Here is a 25,947-nt window from a genome sequence, read left to right as displayed (position 1 = left end):
TTTTGGTTAGGTCAGGGTGTGACAAGGGGTGGTTTGTTTAGTTTTTGTATTGTCTAGAGTTTTTGTATATCTATGGGGTTTTGGTTTGTCTAGGTAGTTATATGTCTATGGTTGCCTAGATTGGTTTTCAATCAGAGGCAGCTGTTTATCGTTGTCTCTGATTGGGAACCATATTTAGGCAGCCATATTCCTTGGGTAATTCGTGGGTGATTGTCTGTTTAGTTGCTTGTGTCAGCACTATTATTATATAGCGTCACGTTTGTTTTTTGTTTTTTGTATAGTTCGTTCATTGTTCTTAATTTCATTAAAGAAGATGTATTCTCATCACGCTGCGCCTTGGTCTCATCGCTATAACGAACGTGACAGAATCACCCACCAAACAAGGACCAAGCAGCATGAATGGGAGGAACATTGCTTGATGGAAAAATGGACCCTGGAGAAGGATGAGTGGGTAACAACCTGGGAGGAGATTGAGAGGTGGTCGATCGATCCAGAGAGAGTGCCAGTGCCCGCCTGGGATTCTATGGAACAGTGCGAGGAGGGATACAGGAGAATGGAGGAACGCCGACGATATAAGGGTACACGGCTAGCACGGAAGCCCGAGAGGCAGCCCCAAGAGTTGTTTTGGGGTGCACACAAGGAGATTTGCTGAGTCAGGTAGGAGACCTGAGCCAATTTCTCGTGCTTACTGTAGGGAGTGTGTTGCTGGTCAGGCACCGTGTTATGCGGTGGAACGCACGGTGTCTCCAGTGCTCATAGAATGGGCATACAGCCAGGAAGGAGGGTGCCAGCTCAGCGCTCCTGGTCTCCAGTGTACTGTCCAGGGGTACTGCCACGCCCTGACCTCAGTATTCTTTGTTTTATTTATTATTTTGGTTAGGTCAGGGTGTGACAAGGGGTGGTTTGTTTAGTTTTTGTATTGTCTAGGGGTTTTTGTATAGTTCGTTCAGTGTTCTTTGTTTCATTAAAGATGAATTCTCATCACGCTGCGCCTTGTTCTCATCGCTATAACGAACGTGACAGACGTAGATGTAGAAAGTAAACTGCATAGTGGTTCAATTTCCACAACAACTAAGAACGTTGACGCATGAGGCTCAACTTCTCCTCTGTTTTGGTCCGGAGACTACCAGACTGTGAACACCGTGAAGTGAACCCGTGCATATGTGCAGATACTGTCTGTGACTGTGAGAGTGAAGTCCTGCATCTCGCTCATCTCAATATCTGTAGTGCTACTCTTGGCAACGTAATTTCACTGAGTCTACCTTTAATATAAAAATAAGTATAAAAGCTGCATTATGTAAATATACATTTTTAATAACAAACTATAGCTACGTGTTCCATCTTAACTGTTATAGTAGGTTGACCAACCAGGTATAAACACATCTTTAGTATTTTAAATTAGAATAAAAAACAGAAAGGATTCACGTACTGAATATATACAACTGCATTTAAAAAGCATGACGGTATTTAAAATACAACACATTTGACTTTTAATTGTAAAAAATACACTACACTCTTAATTAACAAACTGAAATAAAGAGGTAAGCGTAATATAAAAAAATCTACATCAATCATCAATAACAAAGGGAAGCTTACAATCCACCGAAAGCTGAAAACGTCAACTTACAAAATCATAAAATTCAGCATTTGTGAAATTCCATTCAGTGATATTAAACTCAGTAAAACACTATCATATGTCAATGGTAAAAACTTTACAATCATACAGTGGTTGTTCAGCTTACAGTTCGTACTGTACTGATCACACTAAGGATTCGTTCTGTTCGATGACATCATCACATGGTATCTGGTCTTGAGGAGATTTGACTGTTGAACACAAACCTACAGGAATATAATGGATGGAAAGTATCATTAGAGTTAAACTGATCCAACTGCTCTTTCAAATGTACACAGCTATAAAATGTAAACAATCAGAGAGCATGACATATAGAAGGAGATTATCCAGCTGGATAAACTGGTTGTAAATACACTGAAATAAAGCTCTCACCTCGAGCCCTGCAGCATTTCACCGTCAGCACAATGGACACCAGTAGAAAGGGAGACATCACCAGTAGACCACACAGCAGCCTGGTCAGAGAGATGGAGACAACAGAACCTGGAGGGTCTAGAAAAACACATGTTTTACCATCAAGGTTATATAGGTTTCAGATTATAGAGCATGAAAAGAAAGTAGGACGGCCATCTTTTGACAATTTAGTTGAGAGATCATATTTTCAAGAGGAGTGGAAATCCAAAACATATATTAACATCAACACTTAAATCACGTTTTTAACACAGAAAATAAAAAGGTAACTAACTTGTGATACTACACATTTTCTCACCTCTCACTGTCACCCAGCTCTCTGGTGATTCTCCTTCACCAGATTTACACTTATAGAATCCTTCATCTGACTTGGATACTGTAGGGATGGTCATCTCTCCTGTGGTCTCATTCTTGATGAGTGTTCCATCTTTGTAGAAATCAGTATTGAGTTTAGGATTTGTTCCCTGATGTCTAAATGTACAGGTCAGAGTCACAGTGTCTCCTTCAGTCACAGGATGGACAGGGCTCTCCAGGATCACATCACCATCTGTGTATCATAATATAAATAATACTGTAAATCTGGAGTCATCACTCACAATACATCAACATCTTATGAGCTTGTATTTTATGAGATGCAATCATTCAGTTACAGAATTGAACATATTATTATACATGCATTTATGAAAGATTAGTGAATGTTGTACAATAGACATACCATTTACTGTGATGTTGACAGCATTACTGTTCTCTCCTGATCCAGACTCACACCAGAACACTCCACTGTACCATGTTGTCAATGATGTGATGGTGCAGGTGGATTCTGTTATTGATCTCCAGGTAGATGGACACTCTGACCGCCATGCTGTCTCAGTGTGTCTCTTCAGTCTCCATCCAGTAGAGTTCCCCTTCAGCTCACAGATCAGTGAGAGAGACTTTGATGTAAAGTGTTGAGTTGTGTTGGGATTTACTGTAAGAGACACTGAAGGCTGCAGATCTGAAACAAAGAGAGACAGAGACAAACCTATAGTTATATAGACACATGAGGGTGACTTAAAGATGATTTAATACAGTTTAAATGCAGTTAGTTACCTCCTGACCAGAGAAACTGAGGTTCACTGTAGAGTGTGTCATAGACTGGGTCTCCTCTCCCAGCTCTACACACATATTCTCCTGTGGGAGTAGGACCAGCAGGGATCAGAGTGTAGGAGTCTTCACTAGTCCCATTGTCAGATAGGGGCTGTAGAGAGTAAGACTTGTCTGATAGGGAGGGTAACCCTGCTCTGTAGGGAACAGTCCTGTACCAGGAGAACCTCCAGCCTGTAGACGTCTTGTCAACTTCACAGCTCAGAGACACCGAGTCTCCAGGGTTCAGCCACTGAGGAGAGATACTCAGGACAGGTTGAGGTTGATCTGTGATTTGATAGAGGACAGGTTTAAACCTTTCAGTCTTAGAAAGTATTCTAGTGAACCCAATTTATTTTATACATGATTAAATAGACTCACCAGACACAGTCAGTTTTACAGCCTCACTGATCTTGGAGAACTTGTTTCCCTTTACACCCTCACAGGTATATGAACCACTGTTAGACCAGTAGACAGGACTGATTCTGTACTCAGGCTTTGTGTTAAAGGGGATGAATAACTGACTATTTTTATACCATCTGTAGTTCCAGTCAGAGTCTCCTCCTCCCTGTATGTCACATCTCATAGTAACAGTCTCTCTAATGAATATCTGGGTCCAGTTGGGTTGGAGGGTCAGAACAGCAACAGGTCTCTCTGCACAGACACAACACAGACAACTGAATAAACAGTTGCACAATTTGAAATGTATTAATTTTTCAATAGGTCAACTCATGAATATAGCTTCAAAATAGCTATAATTGTTGCGATACAATATATGATAAAAAATATTATACCCTAGATTACTTTCTATCCACAATAACAGCCCTTTATCATAAAACTGTTTTAGACTCACCAGTAATGTTTATCTGGACTGGGTCACTGTACAGGGTGTAGTAGACTGGGTCTCCTCTCCCAGCTCTGCACCAGTACTGTCCTCCATCAGAGACACTGACCCAGCTGAGTGTGTAGGAGTATCCAGAGGTTGTGGTTACTGGTGTAGAGTCTGGTCTGTGTCTGTACCAGTAAAACTTCCATCCAGGAGACTCTGCAGTACAGCTCAGTGTCACACTGTCTCCTGTGAATATGTTCTCTTTGTCTGAAGTCAGTGTGGTCTTTGGCTGATAATCTGTGGGTATTTCAATAGGTTTGAGTGATAAGATAACAACAACGAGAACAACAGCAACAACAACTAAAAGACTCACTATTCACAGTAACAGAGACATCATCACTGATGGATGAAGATGTGGGTCTGGATCTTCTCTCTACTCTTCTCTTTCTCTCTACAGTATCATTCCTGTCGTTGTACCACTTATAGCTCCAGATACTGTCAGACCCTACTGAACACGTCAGAGTAACTGTCTCTTCAGGGAACACAGGGTTTGGATCTACAGTTCAGTTGAGCATAGTGCAATAGAGTAGGGAAGAGTTCAGTAGAGTACAGTACAGTAGGGTACAATACAGTAGGGTACAGTTCAGTAGAATACAGTACAATACAGTAGGGTACAGTTCAGTAGAGTACAGTACAATAGAGTAGGGTACAGTACAGTAGAGCACTGTACAATAGAGTAGGGTACAGTACAGTAGAGCACAGTAGAATAGAGTAGGGTACAGTACAGTAGAGCACTGTACAATAGAGTAGGGTACAGTACAGTAGAGCACAGTACAATAGAGTAGGGTACAGGACAGTAGAGCACAGTACAATAGAATAGGGTATAGTTCAGAAGAGCACAGAACAGTCGTGGCCAAAAGCTTTGACAATGACACAAATATTAATTTCCACAAAGTTTGCTGCTTCATTGTCTTTCATCATGAAGTGCTTTGAGAGACTAGTCAAGGACCATATCACCTCCACCCTACCTGACACCCTAGACACACTCTAATTTGCTTACCGCCCAAATAGGTCCACAGACAATGCAATCTCAACCACACTGCACACTGCCCTAACCCATCTGGACAAGAGGAATACCTATGTGAGAATGCTGTTCATCGACTACAGCTCGGCATTTAACACCATAGTACCCTCCAAACTCGTCATCAAGCTCGAGACCCTGGGTCTCGACCCCGCCCTGTGCAACTGGGTACTGGACTTCCTGACGGGCCACCCCCAGGTGGTGAGGGTAGGTAACAACATCTCCACCCCGCTGATCCTCAACACTGGGGCCCCACAAGGGTGCGTTCTGAGCCCTCTCCTGTACTCCCTGTTCACCCACGACTGCGTGGCCACGTACGCCTCCAACTCAATCATCAAGTTTGCGGACGACACAACAGTGGTAGATTTCGGTGTTCCTCAAGGTTCCGTTTTAGGACCACTATTGTTTTCACTATATATTTGACCTCTTGGGGATGTTATTCGAAAACATAATGTTAACTTTCACTGCTATGCGGATGACACACAGCTATATATTTCAATGAAACATGGTGAAGCCCCAAAATTGCCCTTGCTAGAAGCATGTGTTTCAGACATAAGGAAGTGGATGGCTGAAAACTTTCTACTTTTAAACTCGGACAAAACAGAGATGCTTGTTCTAGGTCCCAAGAAACAAAGAGATCTTCTGTTGAATCTGACAATTAATCTTAACGGTTGTACAGTCGTCTCAAATAAAACTGTGAAGGACCTCGTCGTTACTCTGGACCCTGATCTTTCTTTTGAAGAACATATCAAGACCATTTCAAGGACAGCTTTTTTCCATCTACGTAACATTGCAAAAATCAGAAACTTTCTGTCCAAAAATGATGCAGAAAAATTTATCCATGCTTTTGTCACTTCTAGGTTAGACTACTGCAATGCTCTACTTTCCGGCTACCCGGATAAAGCACTAAATAAACTTCAGTTGGTGCTAAATACGGCTGCTAGCATCCTGACTAGAACCAAAAAATTTGATCATATTACTCCAGTGCTAGCCTCTCTACACTGGCTTCCTGTCAAAGCAAGGGCTGATTTCAAGGTTTTACTGCTAACCTACAAAGCATTACATGGGCTGCTCCTACCTATTTCTCTGATTTGGCCCTGCCGTACATACCTACACGTACTCTACGGTCACAAGACCCAGGCCTCCTAATTGTCCTTAGAATTTCTAAGCAAACAGCTGGAGGCAGGACTTTCTCCTATAGAGCTCCATTTTTATGGAACGGTCTGCCTACCCATGTCAGAGACGCAAACTCGGTCTCAACCTTTAAGTCTTTACTGAAGACTCATCTCTTCAGTGGGTCATATGATTGAGTGTAGTCTGGCCCAGGAGTGGGAAGGTGAACGGAAAGGCTCTGGAGCAACGAACCGCCCTTGCTGTCTCTGCCTGGCTGGTTCCCCTCTTTCCACTGGGATTCTCTGCCTCTAACCCTATTACAGGGGCTGAGTCACTGGCTTACTGGGGCTCTCTCATGCCGTCCCTGGAAGGGGTGCGTCACCTGAGTGGGTTGATTCACTGATGTGGTCATCCTGTCTGGGTTGGCGCCCTCCCTTGGGTTGTGCCATGGCGGAGATCTTTGTGGGCTATACTCAGCCTTGTCTCAGGATGGTAAGTTGGTGGTTGAAGATATCCCTCTAGTGGTGTGGGGCTGTGCTTTGGCAAAGTGGGTGGGGTTATATCCTTCCTGTTTGGCCCTGTCCGGGGGTGTCCTCGGATGGGGCCACAGTGTCTCCTGACCCCTCCTGTCTCAGCCTCCAGTATTTATGCTGCAGTAGTTTATGTGTCGGGGGCTAGGGTCAGTTTGTTATATCTGGAGTACTTCTCCTGTCCTATTCGGTGTCCTGTGTGAATCTAAGTGTGCGTTCTCTAATTCTCTCCTTCTCTCTTTCTTTCTCTCTCTCGGAGGACCTGAGCCCTAGGACCATGCCCCAGGACTACCTGACATGATGACTCCTTGCTGTCCCCAGTCCATCTGACCGTGCTGCTGCTCCAGTTTCAACTGTTCTGCCTTATTATTATACGACCATGCTGGTCATTTATGAACATTTGAACATCTTGGCCATGTTCTGTTATAATCTCCACCCGGCACAGCCAGAAGAGGACTGGCCACCCCACATAGCTTGGTTCCTCTCTAGGTTTCTTCCTAGGTTTTGGCCTTTCTAGGGAGTTTTTCCTAGCCACCGTGCTTCTACACCTGCATTGCTTGCTGTTTGGGGTTTTAGGCTGGGTTTCTGTACAGCACTTTGAGATATCAGCTGATGTACGAAGGGCTATATAAATACATTTGATTTGATTTGATTTTGATTTGGTAGGCTTGATTACCAACAAAGACGAGACGGCCTACAGGGAGGAGGTGAGGGCCCTCGGAATGTGGTGTCAGGAAAATAACCTCACACTCAACGTCAACAAAACTAAGGAGAGGAGGCTGAAGAAATTTGGCTTGTCATCAAAAGCACTCACAAACTTCTACAGATGCACAATTGAGAGCATCCTGTCGGGATGTATCACCGCCTGGTACGGCAACTGCTCCGCCCACAACCGTAAGGCTCTCCAGAGGGTAGTGAGGTCTGCACAACGCATCACCGGGGGCAAACTATCTGCCCTCCAGGACACCTACATTCCCGATGTCACAGGAAGGCCATAAAGATCATCAAGGACAACAACCACCCTAGCCACTGCCTGTTCACCCCGCTATCATCCAGAAGGCGAGGTCAGTACAGGTGCATCAAAGCTGGGACCGAGAGACTGAAAAACAGCTTCTATCTTAAGGCCATCAGACTGTTAAACAGTTAAACTAACATTGAGTGGCTGCTGCCAACACACTGACTCAACTCCAGCCACTTTAATAATGGAAATTGATGTAAAATATATCACTAGCCACTTTAAACAATGCTACTTAATATAATGTTTACATACCCTACATTATTCATCTCATATGTCTACGTATATAATGTACTCTATATCATCTACTGCATCTTTATGTAATACATGTATCACTAGCCACTTTAAACTATGCCACTTTGTTTACATACTCATCTCATATGTATATACCGTACTCGATACCATCTACTGCATCTTGCCTATGCCGTTCTGTACCATCACTCATTCACATATCTTTATGTACATATTCTTTATCCCTTTACACTTGTGTGTATAAGGTAGTAGTTTTGGAATTGTTAGTTAGATTACTCGTTGGTTATTACTGCATTGTCGGAACTAGAAGCACAAGCATTTCGCTACACTCGCATTAACATCTGCTAACCATGTGTATGTGACAAATAAAATTTGATTTGATTTGATATTTTTGTCAGATGTTACTACGGAATACTGAAGTATAATTACAAGCATTTCATTAGTGCCAAAGGCTTTTATTGACAATTACATGAAGTTGATGCAAGTTGAAGTTGACCCTTCTTTTTCAAAACCTCTGCAATCTGCCCTGGCATGCTGTCAATTCACTTCTGAGCCACATCCTGACTGAAGGCAGCCCATTCTTGCATAATCAATGCTTGGAGTTTGTCAGAATTTGTGGGTTTTTGTTTGTCCTCCCGCCTCTTGAAGATTGACCACAAGTTCTCAATGAGATTAAAGTCTGGGGAGTTTCCTGGCCATGGACCCATATCGATGTTTTGTTCCCCGAGCCACTTAGTTATCACTTTTGCCTTATGGCAAGGTGCTCCATCATGCTGGAAAAGGCATTGTTCATCACCAAACTGTTCCTGGATGGTTTGGAGAAGTTGCTCTCGGAGGATGTGTTGGTACCATTCTTTATTCATGGCTGTGTTATTAGGCAAAATTGTGAGTGAGCCCACTCCCTTGGCTGAGAAGCAACCCCACACATGAATGGTCTCAGGATGCTTTAATGTTGGCATGACACAGGACTGATGGTAGCGCTCACCTTGTCTTCTCCGGACAAGCTTTTTTCCGGATGCCAACAAACAATCGGAAAGGGCATTCATCAGAGAAAATGACTTTACCCCAGTCCTCAGCAGTCCAATCCCTGTACCTTTTGTAGAATATCATTCTGTCCTTGATGTTATTCCTGGAGAGAAGTGGCTTCTTTGCTGCCCTTCTTGACACCAGGCCATCCTCCAGAAGTCTTCACCTCACTGTGCATGCAGATGCACTAACACCTGCCTGCTGCCATTCCTGAGCAAGCTCTGTACTGGTGGTGCCCCGATCCCAGTTGAATCAACTTTAGGTTGCTTGCTGGACTTCTTGGGTGCCCTGAAGCCTTCTTCACAACAATTCACAACAATTGAACCGTTCTTGATGATCCGATAAATGGTTGATTTAGGTGCAATCTTACTGGCAGCGATAACCTTGCCTGTGAAGCCCTTTTTGTGCAAAGCAAGGATGATGGCACGTGTTTCCTTGCAGGGAACCATGACTGACAGAGGAAGAACAATGCTTCCAAGCACCACCCTCCTTTTGAAGCTTTCAGTCTGTTATTCAGTACAGTACAGTAAAGCAGGGTACAGTACAGTAGAGTAGGGTAGAGTACAGTACAGTAGAGTAGGGTAGAGCACTGTAGAGTAGGGTACATTACAGTAGAGTACTGTTCAGTTGAGCACAGTACAATAGAGTAGGATACAGTTCAGTAGAGCCCAGAACAACAGAGTAGGGTAGAGTTCAGTAGATCACAGTACAATAGAGTAGGGTACAGTAAGGTTGAGTACAGTAGAGTAGCATATAGTAGTAGTAGTGTTTTGGTCAAATAGATGTCAAATAGATAGGGTAGAGTTCAGTAGAGCACACTACAATAGAGTAGGGTACAGTACAGTAGAGTACAATAGAATAGGGTAGAGTTCAGTAGAGCACAGTGCAATAGAGTAGGGTATAGTTCAGTAGAGCACAGTACAATAGAGTAGGGTACAGTACAGTAGAGTACAATAGAATAGGGTAGAGTTCAGTAGAGCACAGTACAATAGAGTAGGGTACAGTTCAGTAGAGTACAGTACAATAGAGTAGGGTAGAGGTCAGTAGAGCACAGTACAATAGAGTAGGGTACAGTTCAGTAGAGCACAGTACAATAGAGTAGGGTACAGTACACTAGAGTAGGGTACAGTAGAGTAAAGAAGGGTACAGTAGAGTACAATAGAGTAGGGTACAGTACAGTAGAGTACAGTGGAGTAGGGTTCAGTACAGAAGAGAAGTATGTAGTAGTAGTAGTGTTTTGGTCAAATGTTTGGGGTCTTGGAGGGTTGGAACCCCCTGTTGTCTATTCATCTCAAAACTCTACTCTTTTTCCTGAAGTGTCCACAACCCACATGGTGGTCCTCTGTAACACAGTTGGTAGATTATGGCACATGCAACATTAACATGTCGATGTCCTGCTTGTGTTGTAACAGACACCATAATGGCACAGATACAAAGATGAAACCTCTAAATAAATGTTTTCCTTTATGTTCAAACATGAAGTTTAGGAGTCAGTGTACAGTACAGACTCCTTTCAATAGAAATACAGTGTGTGTATAAACAATTACTCTGTACTAAACTTATTTAACAATATGTTTGTTATTGCTTTGGAGTTTGGAGACTTCACAGAACAACACTGTCCCAATACTTTAACGAAGAATTCTGACACAATATAAATAGTGTCCATCTTCATGACAAAAACCACAAAGTAACTCACCTTCTACAGTGAGAGTGACAGGATCACCTGGTTGTGAAGATGTGGGTCTAGACACTCTGTTCCCTTCACACCAGTAGAGACCCTGGTCAGACTCAGCAGCTCTACTGATAGTGAGGGTGTTTCCTGTTATAGTGTGACTGACAGACTGGGACACTACATGATAAATCCAGTCTTTGTATCTACTGTCATACGTCACTGAACACATCAGAGTAACTGTCTCTCCAGTGAATGCAGGGTTTGGCTTCACAGTCAGAGTAGTTTTGGGAAGAGTTGAGAAAATAATGCACAAAACATCTGGATACCTGCCTGGTAATTCAGCTGATGCTGTAACATTGTGATAAAATTATATTTTACATATGTTGACTCCATTCAGTTAGAATTGACATACATTTATATAAAGACGAATGCAGTCAGAGCAACAATCTTTCCAAAGTATGATCTGACTTCAGTAAGTAGTACGGCAACTATTATTTTAGACATATAAACTATATATGCAAAAGTATGTGGACACCCTTTCAAATGAGTGGATTCTGCTTTTTCAGCCACACCCGTTGCTGACATGTGTATAAAATCAGGCACACAGCCATGCACTCTCCATAGACAAACATTGGCAGTAGAATGGCCTTACTGAAGAGCTCAGTGACTTTCAATGTGACACCGTCATAGGATGCCACCTGTCTAACAAGTCAGTTTGTCAGATTTCTGCCATGATAGAGCTAACTGTAGTCAACTGTAAGTGCTGTTATTGTGAAGTGGAAACGTCTAGGAGCAACAACGGCTGCAATATGGTAGGCCACACAAGCGCACAGAACGGGACCGCCGAGTGCTGAAGTGCGGAGCGCGTAAAAATTGTCTGTCCTCCATTGAAACACTAACTACTGCATTCCAAACTGCCTCTAGAAGCAAACTCAGCTAAATCAATGTTCGTCGGGAGCTTCATGATATGGGTTTCCATGGCCGAGAAGCCGCACACAAGCATAAGATAACCAATACAATAGAGCAGGGAACAGTTCAGTAGATTAGGCTACAGTGCAATAGAGTAGGATACAGTACAGTTGAGCAGAGTACAATAGAGTAGGGTACAGTACAATAGAGTGCAGAAGAGTAGGGTACAGTATAGTAAATAAGGGTACAGAAGAGTACAATAGAGTAGGGTACAGTACAGTGGAGTACAGTAGAGTAGGGTACAGTACAGTAGAGTCCAGTAGAGTAGGGTACAGTACAGAAGAGAAGTATGTAGTAGTAGTAATGTTTTGGTCAAATGTTTGTCAAATTTGGGGTCTTGGAGTGATAGAGCTAACCCAGTCAACTGTAAGTGCTGTTATTGTGAAGTGGAAACGTCTATGAGCAACAACGGCTGCAATATGGTAGGCCACACAAACAGTACAGTACAGTACAATAGAATAGGGTACAGTTCAGTTGAGCACAGTACAATAGAGTAGGATACAGTTCAGTAGAGCATAGTACAATAGTGCAGGGTACAGTTCAATAGCAGTACAATAGAGTAGGGTACAGTTCAGTAGAGTACAGTACAATAGAGTAAGTTACAGTTCAGTAGAGCACAGTACAATAGTGCAGGGTACAGTACAATAGAGCACAGTACAATAGAGTAGGGTTCAGTTCAGTAGAGTACAATAGAGTAGGGTACAGTTCAGTAGAGTACAGTACAATAGAGTAGGGTAGAGTTCAGTAGAGCACAGTACAATAGAGTAGGGTACAGTACAATAGAGTACAGAAGAGTAGGGTGCAGTATAGTAAATAAGGGTACAGAAGAGTACAATAGAGTAGGGTACAGGACAGTGGAGTACAGTAGAGTAGGGTACAGTACAGTAGAGTAGGGTACAGTTCAGTTGAGCACAGTACAATAGAGTAGGATACAGTTCAGTAGAGCACAGTACAATAGAGTAGGGTGCAGTATAGTAAATAAGGGTACAGAAGAGTACAATAGAGTAGGGTACAGGACAGTGGAGTACAGTAGAGTAGGGTACAGTACAGTAGAGTAGGGTACAGTTCAGTTGAGCACAGTACAATAGAGTAGGATACAGTTCAGTAGAGCACAGTACAATAGAGTAGGGTACAGTTCAGTAGAGTACAGTACAATAGAGTAGGATACAGTTCAGTAGAGCACAGTACAATAGAGTAGGATACAGTTCAGTAGAGTACAGTACAATAGAGTAGGATACAGTTCAGTAGAGCACAGTACAATAGAGTAGGGTACAGTTCAGTAGAGTACAGTACAATAGAGTAGGATACAGTTCAGTAGAGCACAGTACAATAGAGTAAGGTACAGTTCAGTAGAGTACAGTACAATAGAGTAGGATACAGTTCAGTTGAGCACAGTACAATAGAGTAGGGTACAGTTCAGTAGAGTACAGTACAATAGAGTAGGGTACAGTTCAGTAGAGTACAGTACAATAGAGTAGGGTACAGTTCAGTAGAGCACAGTACAATAGAGTAGGGTACAGTTCAGTAGAGTACAGTACAATAGAGTAGGATACAGTTCAGAAGAGCACAGTGCAAAACATTCAATTAGAGTACAGTAGAGTACAGTTCACAGGAGCACAGTACAATAGAATAGGGTACAGTTCAGTAGAGTACAATAGAGTAGGGTGCAGTTCAGTAGAGCACAGTACAATAGTGCAGGGTACAGTACAATAGAGCACAGTACAATAGAGTAGGGTACAGTTCAGTAGAGTACAATAGAGTAGGGTACAGTTCAGTAGAGCACAGTACAATAGAGTAGGGTACAGTACAATAGAGCACAGTACAATAGAGTAGGGTACAGTTCAGTAGAGTACAATAGAGTAGGGTGCAGTTCAGTAGAGCACAGTACAATAGAGTAGGGTACAGTACAGTAGAGTACAGTTCACAGGAGTACAGTACAATAGAGTAGGGTACAGTTCAGTAGAGTACAATAGAGTAGGGTGCAGTTCAGTAGAGCACAGTACAATAGTGCAGGGTACAGTACAATAGAGCACAGTACAATAGAGTAGGGTACAGTTCAGTAGAGTACAATAGAGTAGGGTACAGTTCAGTAGAGCACAGTACAATAGAGTAGGATACAGTACAATAGAGCACAGTACAATAGAGTAGGGTACAGTTCAGTAGAGCACAGTACAATAGTGCAGGGTACAGTACAATAGAGTAGGGTACAGTACAATAGAGCACAGTACAATAGAGTAGGGTACAGTTCAGGAGAGTAGAATAGAGTAGGGTACAGTTCAGTAGAGTACAGTACAATAGAGTAGGGTACAGTTCAGTAGAGCACAGTACAATAGAGTAGGGTACAGTACAATAGAGTACAGAAGAGTAGGGTACAGTATAGTAAATAAAGGGTACAGAAGAGTACAATAGAGTAGTGTACAGTACAGTGGAGTACAGTAGAGTAGCGTACAGTACAGTAGAGTAGGGTACAGTTCAGTTGAGCACAGTACAATAGAGTAGCGTACAGTACAGTAGAGTAGGGTACAGTTCACTAGAGTACAGTACAATAGAGTAGGGTACAGTTCAGTAGAGTAGGATACAGTTCAGTAGAGTACAGTACAGTAGAGTCGGGTACAGTTCAGTAGAGTACAGTACAATAGAGTAGGATACAGTTCAGTAGAGCACAGTACAATAGAATAGCGTAGAGTACAGTGGAGCACAGTGCAATAGAGTAGGGTATAGTTCAGTAGAGCACAGTACAATAGAGTAGGGTACAGTACAGTAGAGTATAATAGAATAGGGTGGAGCTCAGTAGAGCACAGTACAATAGAGTAGGATACAGTACAGAAAAGCACAGTACAAAATAATAGGGTATAGTTCAGTAGAGCACAGTACAATATAGTAGGGTACAGTAGAGTAGGGTACAGTAAAGTAGAGTACAGTACAATAGAGTAGGGTACAGTACAGTAGAGTACAGTACAGTACAATAGAGTAGGGTACAGTTCAGTTGAGCACGGTACAATAGAGTAGGTTCCAGTTCACTAGAGTACAGTACAATAGAGAAGGGTCCAGTTCAGTAGAGCACAGTGCAAAACATTCAATTAGAGTACAGTAGAGTACAGTACAGTGGAGCACAGTACAATAGAGTAGGGTACAATTCAGTAGAGCACAGTACAAAAGAGTAGGGCACAGTAGAGCAGAGCACAGTACAATAGAGTAGGGTATAGTTCAGTAGAGCACAGCACAATAGAGTAGGGTACAGTACAGTAGAATAAGGTACAGTTCAGTAGAGCACAGAATATAGAGTAGGGTACAGTTCAGTAGAGCACAGCACAATAGAGTAGGTTACAGTTCAGTAGAGCATAGTACAATAGAATAGGGTACAGTTCAGTAGAGCACAGGGCAAAACATTAAATTAGAGAACAGTATAGTATAGTTCAGAAGAGCACAATAGTGTAGGGTACAGTTCAGGAGAGTAGGGTCCAGTACAGGAGAGTACAGTACAAAATAGTAGGGTATATATCAGCAGAGTACAGTACAATAGATTTGGGTACAGTTCTGTGGGTACAGTACAATAGAGTAGGGTACAGTACAGTAGAGCACAGTACAATAGAGTAGGGTACAGTTCAGTAGAGTACAGTACAATAGAGTAAGTTACAGTTCAGTAGAGCACAGTACAATAGTGCAGGGTACAGTACAATAGAGCACAGTACAATAGAGTAGGGTACAGTTCAGTAGAGTAGGGTACAGTACAGTAGAGTACAATAGAGTAGGGTACAGTACAGTGGAGTCCAGTAGAGTAGGGTACAGTACAGTAGAGTCCAGTAGAGTAGGGTACAGTACAGAAGAGAAGTATGTAGTAGTAGTAATGTTTTGGTCAAATGTTTGTCAATGTTTGGGGTCTTGGAGTGATAGAGCTAACCCAGTCAACTGTAAGTGCTGTTATTGTGAAGTGGAAACGTCTATGAGCAACAACGGCTGCAATATGGTAGGCCACACAAACAGTACAGTACAGTACAATAGAATAGGGTACAGTTCAGTAGAGCACAGAATATAGAGTAGGGTACAGTTCAGTAGAGCACAGTACAATAGAGTAGGGTACAGTTCAGTAGAGCATAGTACAATAGAATAGGGTACAGTTCAGTAGAGCACAGGGCAAAACATTAAATTAGAGAACAGAAAAGTACAGTTCAGAAGAACACAGTAGAGTAGGGTACAGTACAGGAGAGTAGGGTACAGTACAGGAGAGCACAGTACAAAATAGTAGGGTATATATCAGCAGAGTACAGTACAATAGAGTAGGGTACAGTACAGTAGAGCACAGTACAATAGAGTAGGGTAAAGTTCAGTAGAGTACAGTGCAAAACATTCAATTTGAGTACAGTAGAGTACAGCACAGTAGAGCACAGTACAATAGAGTAGGGTACAATTCAGTAGAGCACAGTACAAAAGAGTAGGGCACAGTAGAGCAGAGCACAGTGCAATAGAGTAGGGTATAGTTCAGTAGAGCACAGAACAATAGAGTAGGGTACAGTACAGTACAGAACAGTACAGTAGAATAGGGTACAGTTCAGTAGAGCACAGAATATAGAGTAGGGTACAGTTCAGTAGAGCACAGTACAATAGAGTAGGGTACAGTTCAGTAGAGCATAGTACAATAGAATAGGGTACAGTTCAGTAGAGCACAGGGCAAAACATTAAATTAGAGAACAGTATAGTACAGTTCAGAAGAGCACAGTAGAGTAGGGTACAGTTCAGGAGAGTAGGGTACAGTACAGGAGAGCACAGTACAAAATAGTAGGGTATATATCAGCAGAGTACAGTACAATAGATTTGGGTACAGTTCTGTGGAGTACAGTACAATAGAGTAGGGTACAGTACAGTAGAGCAGAGTACAATAGAGTAGGGTCCAGTTCAGTTGAGCACAGTACAATAGAGTAGGGTACAGTTCAGTAGAGTACAGTACAATAGAGAAGGGTCGAGTTCAGTAGAGCACAGTGCAAAACATTCAATTAGAGTACAGTAGAGTACAGCACAGTAGAGCACAGTACAATAGAGTAGGGTACAATTCAGTAGAGCACAGTAGAGCACAGCACAATAGAGTAGGGTACAGTACAGTACAGTACAGTAGAATAGGGTACAGTTCAGTAGAGCACAGGTCAAAACATTAAATTAGAGAACAGTATAGTACAGTTCAGAAGAACACAGTAGAGTAGGGTACAGTACAGGAGAGTAGGGTACAGTACAGGAGAGCACAGTACAAAATAGTAGGGTATATATCAGCAGAGTACAGTAAAATAGATTTGGGTACAGTTCTGTGGAGTACAGTACAATAGAGTAAGTTAAAGTTCAGTAGAGTACAGTGCAAAACATTCAATTTGAGTACAGTAGAGTACAGCACAGTAGAGCACAGTACAATAGAGTAGGGTACAATTCAGTAGAGCACAGTACAAAAGAGTAGGGCACAGTAGAGCAGAGCACAGTGCAATAGAGTAGGGTATAGTTCAGTAGAGCACAGAACAATAGAGTAGGGTACAGTACAGTACAGAACAGTACAGTAGAATAGGGTACAGTTCAGTAGAGCACAGAATATAGAGTAGGGTACAGTTCAGTAGAGCACAGTACAAAAGAGTAGGGTACTGTTCAGTAGAGCATAGTACAATAGAATAGGGTACAGTTCAGTAGAGCACAGGGCAAAACATTAAATTAGAGAACAGTATAGTACAGTTCAGAAGAGCACAGTAGAGTAGGGTACAGTTCAGGAGAGTAGGGTACAGTACAGGAGAGCACAGTACAAAATAGTAGGGTATATATCAGCAGAGTACAGTACAATAGATTTGGGTACAGTTCTGTGGAGTACAGTACAATAGAGTAGGGTACAGTACAGTAGAGCAGAGTACAATAGAGTAGGGTCAGTTCAGTTGAGCACAGTACAATAGAGTAGGGTACAGTTCAGTAGAGTACAGTACAATAGAGTAGGGTACAGTTCAGTAGAGCAGAGTACAATAGAGTAGGGTCCAGTTCAGTTGAGCACAGTACAATAGAGTAGGGTACAGTTCAGTAGAGTACAGTACAATAGAGAAGGGTCAGTTCAGTAGAGCACAGTGCAAAACATTCAATTAGAGTACAGTAGAGTACAGCACAGTAGAGCACAGTACAATAGAGTAGGGTACAATTCAGTAGAGCACAGTAGAGCACAGCACAATAGAGTAGGGTACAGTACAGTACAGTACAGTAGAATAGGGTACAGTTCAGTAGAGCACAGAATATAGAGTAGGGTACAGTTCAGTAGAGCACAGTACAAAGAGTAGGGTACAGTTCAGTAGAGCATAGTACAATAGAATAGGGTACAGTTCAGTAGAGCACAGGGCAAAACATTAAATTAGAGAACAGTATAGTACAGTTCAGAAGAGCACAGTAGAGTAGGGTACATTACAGGAGAGCACAGTACAAAATAGTAGGGTATATATCAGCAGAGTACAGTACAATAGATTTGGGTACAGTTCTGTGGAGTACAGTACAATAGAGTAGGGTACAGTACAGTAGAGCACAGTACAATAGAGTAGGGTACAGTTCAGTAGAGTACAGTACAATAGAGTAAGTTACAGTTCAGTAGAGCACAGTACAATAGAGTAGGGTACAGTTCAGTAGAGTACAGTACAATAGAGTAAGTTACAGTTCAGTAGAGCACAGTGCAAAACATTCAATTAGAGTACAGTAGAGTACAGCACAGTAGAGCACAGTACAATAGAGTAGGGTACAATTCAGTAGAGCACAGTACAAAAGAGTAGGGCACAGTAGAGCACAGCACAATAGAGTAGGGTACAGTACAGTACAGTACAGTAGAATAGGGTACAGTTCAGTAGAGCACAGAATATAGAGTAGGGTACAGTTCAGTAGAGCACAGTACAAAGAGTAGGGTACAGTTCAGTAGAGCATAGTACAATAGAATAGGGTACAGTTCAGTAGAGCACAGGGCAAAACATTAAATTAGAGAACAGTATAGTACAGTTCAGAAGAGCACAGTAGAGTAGGGTACAGTACAGGAGAGCGCAGTACAAAATAGTAGGGTATATATCAGCAGAGTACAGTACAATAGATTTGGGTACAGTTCTGTGGAGTACAGTACAATAGAGTAGGGTACAGTACAGTAGAGCACAGTACAATAGAGTAGGGTACAGTTCAGTAGAGTACAGTACAATAGAGTAAGTTACAGTTCAGTAGAGCACAGTACAATAGTGCAGGGTACAGTACAGTAGAGCACAGTGCAATAGAGTAGGGTACAGTTCAGTAGAGTACAATAGAGTAGGGTACAGTTCAGTAGAGTACAGTACAATAGAGCAAGTTACAGTACAGTAGAGCACAGTACAATAGTGCAGGGTACAGTACAGTAGAGCACAGTGCAATAGAGTAGGGTACAGTTCAGTAGAGTACAATAGAGTAGGGTACAGTTCGGTAGAGTACAGTACAATAGAGTAGGGTACAGTTCAGTAGAGCACAGTACAATAGAGTATGGTACAGTACAATAGAGTACAGAGGAGTAGGGTACAGTATAGTAAATTCGGGTACAGTAGAGTACAATAGAGTAGTGTACAGTACAGTGGAGTACAGTAGAGTAGGGTACAGTACAGTATAGTAGGGTACAGTACAGTAGAGTACAATAGAGAAGGATACAGTACCATGTAGTACAGTAGAGTAGGGTTCAGTACAGAAGAGAAGTATGTAGTAGTAGTAATGTTTTGGTCAAATGTTTGTCAATGTTTGGGGTCTTGGAGGGTTGGAACCCCCCTGTTGTCTATGCATCTCAATACTCTACTCTTTTTCCTGAAGTGTCCACAACCCACATGGTGGTCCTCTGTAACTCAGTTGGTAGATTATGGCACATGCAACATTAACATGTAGAAGTGCTGCCCGTGTTGTAACAGACACCATAATGGCACAGATACAAAGATGAAACCTCTATATAAATGTTTTCCTTTATGTTCAAACATGAAGTTTAGGAGTCAGTGTACAGGACAGACTCCTTTCAATAGAAATACAGTGTGTATATAAACAATTCCTCTGTACTAAACTTATTTAACAATATGTTTGTTATTGCTTTGGAGTTTGGAGACTTCACAGAACAACACTGTCCCAATACTTTAACTGAGAATTCTGACACAATATAAATAGTGTCCATCTTTATGACAAAAAACACAAAGTAACTCACCTTCTACAGTGAGAGTGACAGGATCACTTAGTTGTGAAGATGTGGGTCTAGACAATCTGTTTCCTTCACACCAGTACTGACCCTGGTCAGACTCAGCAGCTCTACTGATGGTGAGGGTGTTTCCTGTTATAGTGTGTCTGACAGACTGGGACACTACATTATAATTCCTGTCTTTGTACCACTGATAGTTCCATCTACTGGCATACGTCACTGAACACATCAGAGTAACTGTCTCTCCAGTGAATGCAGGGTTTGGCTTCACAGTCAGAGTAGTTTTGGGAAGAGCTGTGAAAATAATGCACAACACATCTGGATACCTGCCTGGTAATTCAGCTGATGCTGTAACATTGTGATAAAAGTATATTTTACATATGTTGACTCCATTCAGTTAGAATTTACATACATTTATATAAAGACGAATGCAGTCAGAGCAACAATCTTTCCAAAGTATGATCTGACTTCAGTAAGTAGTACGGCAACTATTATTTTAGACATATAAACTATATATGCAAAAGTATGTGGACACCCTTTCAAATGAGTGGATTCTGCTTTTTCAGCCACACCCGTTGCTGACATGTGTATAAAATCAGGCACACAGCCATGCACTCTCCATAGACAAACATTGGCAGTAGAATGGCCTTACTGAAGAGCTCAGTGACTTTCAATGTGACATCGTCATAGGATGCCACCTGTCTAACAAGTCAGTTTGTCAGATTTCTGCCATGATAGAGCTAACTTTAGTCAACTGTAAGTGCTGTTATTGTGAAGTGGAAACGTCTAGGAGCAACAACGGCTGCAATATGGTAGGCCACACAAGCGCACAGAACGGGACCGCCGAGTGCTGAAGTGCGGAGCGCGTAAAAATTGTCTGTCCTCCATTGAAACACTAACTACTGCATTCCAAACTGCCTCTAGAAGCAAACTCAGCTAAATCAATGTTCGTCGGGAGCTTCATGATATGGGTTTCCATGGCCGAGAAGCCGCACACAAGCATAAGATAACCAATACAATAGAGCAGGGAACAGTTCAGTAGATTAGGGTACAGTGCAATAGAGTAGGATACAGTACAGTTGAGCAGAGTACAATAGAGTAGGGTACAGTACAATAGAGTACAGAAGAGTAGGGTACAGTATAGTAAATAAGGGTACAGAAGAGTACAATAGAGTAGTGTACAGTACAGTGGAGTACAGTAGAGTAGGGTACAGTACAGTAGAGTAGGGTACAGTACAATAGATCACAGTACAATAGAGTAGGGTACAGTTCAGTAGAGTACAATAGAGTAGGGTACAGTACAGTAGAGTAGGGTACAGTACAGTAGAGTACAATAGAGTAGGGTACAGTACAGTGGAGTCCAGTAGAGTAGGGTACAGTACAGTAGAGTCCAGTAGAGTAGGGTACAGTACAGAAGAGAAGTATGTAGTAGTAGTAATGTTTTGGTCAAATGTTTGTCAAATTTGGGGTCTTGGAGTGATAGAGCTAACCCAGTCAACTGTAAGTGCTGTTATTGTGAAGTGGAAACGTCTATGAGCAACAACGGCTGCAATATGGTAGGCCACACAAACAGTACAGTACAGTACAATAGAATAGGGTACAGTTCAGTTGAGCACAGAATATAGAGTAGGGTACAGTTCAGTAGAGCACAGTACAATAGAGTAGGATACAGTTCAGTAGAGCATAGTACAATAGAATAGGGTACAGTTCAGAAGAGCACAGTAGAGTAGGGTACAGTTCAGGAGAATAGGGTCCAGTACAGTAGAGCACAGTAGAATAGAGTAGGGTACAGTTCAATAGAGTACAATAGAGTAGGGTACAGTTCAGTAGAGTACAGTACAATAGAGTAAGTTACAGTTCAGTAGAGCACAGTACAATAGAGTAGGGTACAGTACAATAGAGTACAATAGAGTAGGGTACAGTTCAGTAGAGTACAGTACAATAGAGTAAGTTACAGTTCAGTAGAGTACAGTACAATAGAGTAGGGTACAGTTCAGTAGAGCACAATACAATAGAGTAGGGTACAGTACAATAGAGTACAGAAGAGTAGGGTACAGTATAGTAAATAAGGGTACAGAAGAGTACAATAGAGTAGTGTACAGGACAGTGGAGTACAGTAGAGTAGGGTACAGTACAGTAGAGTAGGGTACAGTTCAGTTGAGCACAGTACAATAGAGTAGGATACAGTTCAGTAGAGCACAGTACAATAGAGTAGGGTACAGTTCAGTTGAGCACAGTACAATAGAGTAGGATACAGTTCAGTAGAGTACAGTACAGTAGAGTAGGGTACAGTTCAGTTGAGCACAGTACAATAGAGTAGGATACAGTTCAGTAGAGTACAGTTCAGTTGAGCACAGTACAATAGAGTAGGATACAGTTCAGTAGAGCACAGTGCAAAACATTCAATTAGAGTACAGTAGAGTACAGCACAGTAGAGCACAGTACAATAGAGTAGGATACAGTTCAGTAGAGTACAGTACAGTAGAGTACAGCACAGTAGAGCACAGTACAATAGAGTAGGGTACAGTTCACTAGAGTACAGTACAATAGAGTAGGATACAGTTCAGTAGAGCACAGTGCAAAACATTCAATTAGAGTACAGTAGAGTACAGTTCACAGGAGCACAGTACAATAGAATAGCGTAGAGTACAGTGGAGCACAGTGCAATAGAGTAGGGTACAGTTCAGTGGAGTACAATAGAGTAGGGTGCAGTTCAGTAGAGCACAGTACAATAGTGCAGGGTACAGTACAATAGAGCACAGTACAATAGAGTAGGGTACAGTTCAGGAGAGTACAATAGAGTAGGGTACAGTTCAGTAGAGTACAGTACAATAGAGTAGGGTACAGTTCAGTAGAGCACAGTACAATAGAGTAGGGTACAGTACAATAGAGTACAGAAGAGTAGGGTACAGTATAGTAAATAAGGGTACAGAAGAGTACAATAGAGTAGTGTACAGTACAGTGGAGTACAGTAGAGTAGCGTACAGTACAGTAGATTAGGGTACAGTTCAGTTGAGCACAGTACAATAGAGTAGGGTACAGTTCACTAGAGTACAGTACAATAGAGTAGGGTCCAGTTCAGTAGAGCACAGTGCAAAACATTCAATTAGAGTACAGTAGAGTACAGTTCACAGGAGCACAGTACAATAGAATAGGGTACAGTTCAGTAGAGTACAATAGAGTAGGGTACAGTTCAGTAGAGTACAATAGAGTAGGGTACAGTTCAGTAGAGTACAATAGAGTAGGGTATAGTTCAGTAGAGCACAGTACAATAGAGTAGGGTACAGTACAGTAGAGTATAATAGAATAGGGTGGAGTTCAGTAGAGCACAGTACAATAGAGTAGGATACAGTACAGGAGAGCACAGTACAAAATAATAGGGTATAGTTCATTAGAGCACAGTACAATATAGTAGGGTACAGTAGAGTAGGGTACAGTAAAGTAGAGTACAGTACAATAGACTAGGGTACAGTACAGTAGAGTACAGTACAGTACAATAGAGTAGGGTACAGTTCAGTTGAGCACAGTACAATAGAGTAGGTTCCAGTTCACTAGAGTACAGTACAATAGAGAAGGGTCCAGTTCAGTAGAGCACAGTGCAAAACATTCAATTAGAGTACAGTAGAGTACAGTGCAGTGAAGCACAGTACAATAGAGTAGGGTACAATTCAGTAGAGCACAGTACAAAAGAGTAGGGCACAGTAGAGCAGAGCACAGTGCAATAGAGTAGGGTATAGTTCAGTAGAGCACAGCACAATAGAGTAGGGTACAGTACAGTACAGTAGAGTACAGTAGAATAGGGTACAGTTCAGTAGAGCACAGAATATAGAGTAGGGTACACAGTTCAGTAGAGCACAGTACAATAGAGTAGGTTACAGTTCAGTAGAGCATAGTACAATAGAATAGGGTACAGTTCAGTAGAGCACAGGGCAAAACATTAAATTAGAGAACAGTATAGTACAGTTCAGAAGAGCACAGTAGAGTAGGGTACAGTTCAGGAGAGTAGGGTCAGTACAGGAGAGTACAGTACAAAATAGTAGGGTATATATCAGCAGAGTACAGTACAATAGATTTGGGTACAGTTCTGTGGAGTACAGTACAATAGAGTAGGGTACAGTACAGTAGAGCACAGTACAATAGAGTAGGGTACAGTTCAGTAGAGTACAGTACAATAGAGTACAGTTACAGTTCAGTAGAGCACAGTACAATAGTGCAGGGTAACAGTACAATAGAGCACAGTACAATAGAGTAGGGTACAGTTCAGTAGAGTAGGGTACAGTACAGTAGAGTACAATAGAGTAGGGTACAGTACAGTGGAGTACAATAGGTAGGGTACAGTAGAGTAGGGTACAGTACAGTAGAGTCCAGTAGAGTAGGGTACAGTACAGAAGAGAAGAATGTAGTAGTAGTAATGTTTTGGTCAAATGTTTGTCAATGTTTGGGGTCTTGGAGTGATAGAGCTAACCCAGTCAACTGTAAGTGCTGTTATTGTGAAGTGGAAACGTCTATGAGAACAACGGCTGCAGTATGGTAGGCCACACAAACAGTACAGTACAACAATAGAATAGGGTACAGTTCAGTAGAGCACAGAATATAGAGTAGGGTACAGTTCAGTAGAGCACAGTACAATAGAGTAGGGTACAGTTCAGTAGAGCATAGTACAATAGAATAGGGTACAGTTCAGTAGAGCACAGGGCAAAACATTAAATTAGAGAACAGTATAGTACAGTTCAGAAGAGCACAGTAGAGTAGGGTACAGTACAGGAGAGTAGGGTACAGTACAGGAGAGCACAGTACAAAATAGTAGGGTATATATCAGCAGAGTACAGTACAATAGATTTGGGTACAGTTCTGTGGAGTACAGTACAATAGAGTAGGGTAAAGTTCAGTAGAGTACAGTGCAAAACATTCAATTAGAGTACAGTAGAGTACAGCACAGTAGAGCACAGTACAATAGAGTAGGGTACAATTCAAATCAAATCAAATCAAATCAAATTTTATTTGTCACATACACATGGTTAGCAGATGTTAATGCGAGTGTAGCAGTTCCGACAATGCAGTAATAACGAGCAAGTAATCTAACTAACAATTCCAAAAAAAACTACTGTCTTATACACAGTGTAAGGGGATAAAGAATATGTACATAAGGATATATGAATGAGTGATGGTACAGAGCAGCATAGGCAAGATACAGTAGATGATATCGAGTACAGTATATACATATGAGATAAGTATGTAAACCAAGTGGCATAGTTAAAGTGGCTAGTGATACATGTATTACATAAGGATGCAGTCGATGATATAGAGTACAGTATCAACGTATGCATATGAGATGAACAATGAGGGTAAGTAACATTATATAAGGTAGCATTGTTTAAAGTGGCTAGTGATATATTTACATCATTTCCCATCAATTCCCATGATTAAAGTGGCTGGAGTAGAGTCAGTGTCATTGACAGTGTGTTGGCAGTAGCCACTCAATGTTAGTGGTGGCTGTTTAACAGTCTGATGGCCTTGAGATAGAAGCTGTTTTTCAGTCTCTCGGTCCCAGCTTTGATGCACCTGTACAGCCTTCTGGATGACAGCGGGGTGAACAGGCAGTGGCTCGGGTGGTTGATGTCCTTGATGATCTTTATGGCCTTCCTGTAGCATCGGGTGGTGTAGGTGTCCTGGAGGGCAGGTAGTTTGCCCCGTGCGTTGTGCAGACAGTACCCTCTGAGAGCCTTACGGTTGAGGGAGTGCAGTTGCCATACCAGGCGGTGATACAGCCCGCCAGGATGCTCTCGATTGTGCATCTGTAGAAGTTTGTGAGTGCTTTTGGTGACAAGCCGAATTTCTTCAGCCTCCTGAGGTTGAAGAGGCGCAGTTCAGTGCGCCTTCCTCACGATGCTGTCTGTGTGAGTGGACCAATTCAGTTTGTCTGTGATGTGTATGCCGAGGAACTTAAAACTTGCTACCCTCTCCACTACTGTTCCATCGATGTGGATGGGGGTGTTCCCTCTGCTGTTTCCTGAAGTCCACAATCATCTCCTTAGTTTTGTTGACGTTGAGTGTGAGGTTATTTTCCTGACACCACACTCCGAGGGCCCTCACCTCCTCCCTGTAGGCCGTCTCGTCG

The 25,947-nt window shown here is 42.1% G+C and overlaps 4 protein-coding genes across 18 annotated transcripts in view; 1 reads left to right on the top strand and 3 right to left on the bottom strand.

Annotated features, from left to right (window-relative positions):
- LOC112259876 (asialoglycoprotein receptor 1) overlaps positions 1–7,035 on the top strand; it is a 39,959-nt gene extending 32,924 nt beyond the window's left edge. The window contains exon 9 of the mRNA XM_024434560.2: positions 6,976–7,035. Within this exon, the coding sequence (XP_024290328.1) occupies positions 6,976–6,982 (7 nt within the window). The 3' untranslated portion in view covers positions 6,983–7,035. The remainder of the gene's footprint in view (positions 1–6,975) is intronic.
- The window catches only part of LOC112259872 (Fc receptor-like protein 5), a 237,826-nt gene that overhangs the window by 148,854 nt on the left and 63,025 nt on the right, over positions 1–25,947 (bottom strand). The gene's annotated exons all lie outside the window — the stretch shown is intronic.
- The window catches only part of LOC112260979 (basement membrane-specific heparan sulfate proteoglycan core protein), a 203,310-nt gene that overhangs the window by 151,179 nt on the left and 26,184 nt on the right, over positions 1–25,947 (bottom strand). For all 8 annotated transcript variants that reach the window (XM_042328227.1, XM_042328220.1, XM_042328223.1 and 5 more), the window contains 2 exons: positions 19,839–20,123; positions 10,706–10,975 (listed from right to left, as the gene is read on the bottom strand). In XM_042328227.1, the coding sequence (XP_042184161.1) occupies positions 10,706–10,975; positions 19,839–20,123 (555 nt within the window). The remainder of the gene's footprint in view (positions 1–10,705; positions 10,976–19,838; positions 20,124–25,947) is intronic.
- Positions 1,467–4,107, bottom strand: LOC112259873. Its single transcript, XM_042328238.1, has 7 exons — positions 4,017–4,107; positions 3,545–3,840; positions 3,131–3,451; positions 2,757–3,035; positions 2,340–2,588; positions 2,006–2,122; positions 1,467–1,839 (listed from the first exon to the last, which is right to left on the bottom strand). Exons 2-7 carry the CDS (start codon positions 3,747–3,749, stop codon positions 1,760–1,762), a joined length of 1,251 nt encoding a protein of 416 aa, XP_042184172.1. The 5' UTR covers positions 3,750–3,840; positions 4,017–4,107; the 3' UTR covers positions 1,467–1,759.

The sequence above is a fragment of the Oncorhynchus tshawytscha genome, linkage group LG10, assembly GCF_018296145.1.
Source record: "Oncorhynchus tshawytscha isolate Ot180627B linkage group LG10, Otsh_v2.0, whole genome shotgun sequence".
NCBI lineage: Eukaryota > Metazoa > Chordata > Actinopteri > Salmoniformes > Salmonidae > Oncorhynchus > Oncorhynchus tshawytscha.
Note: the sequence above shows the minus strand (reverse complement) of the source record. Positions and strands in the feature narration are given on the sequence as shown.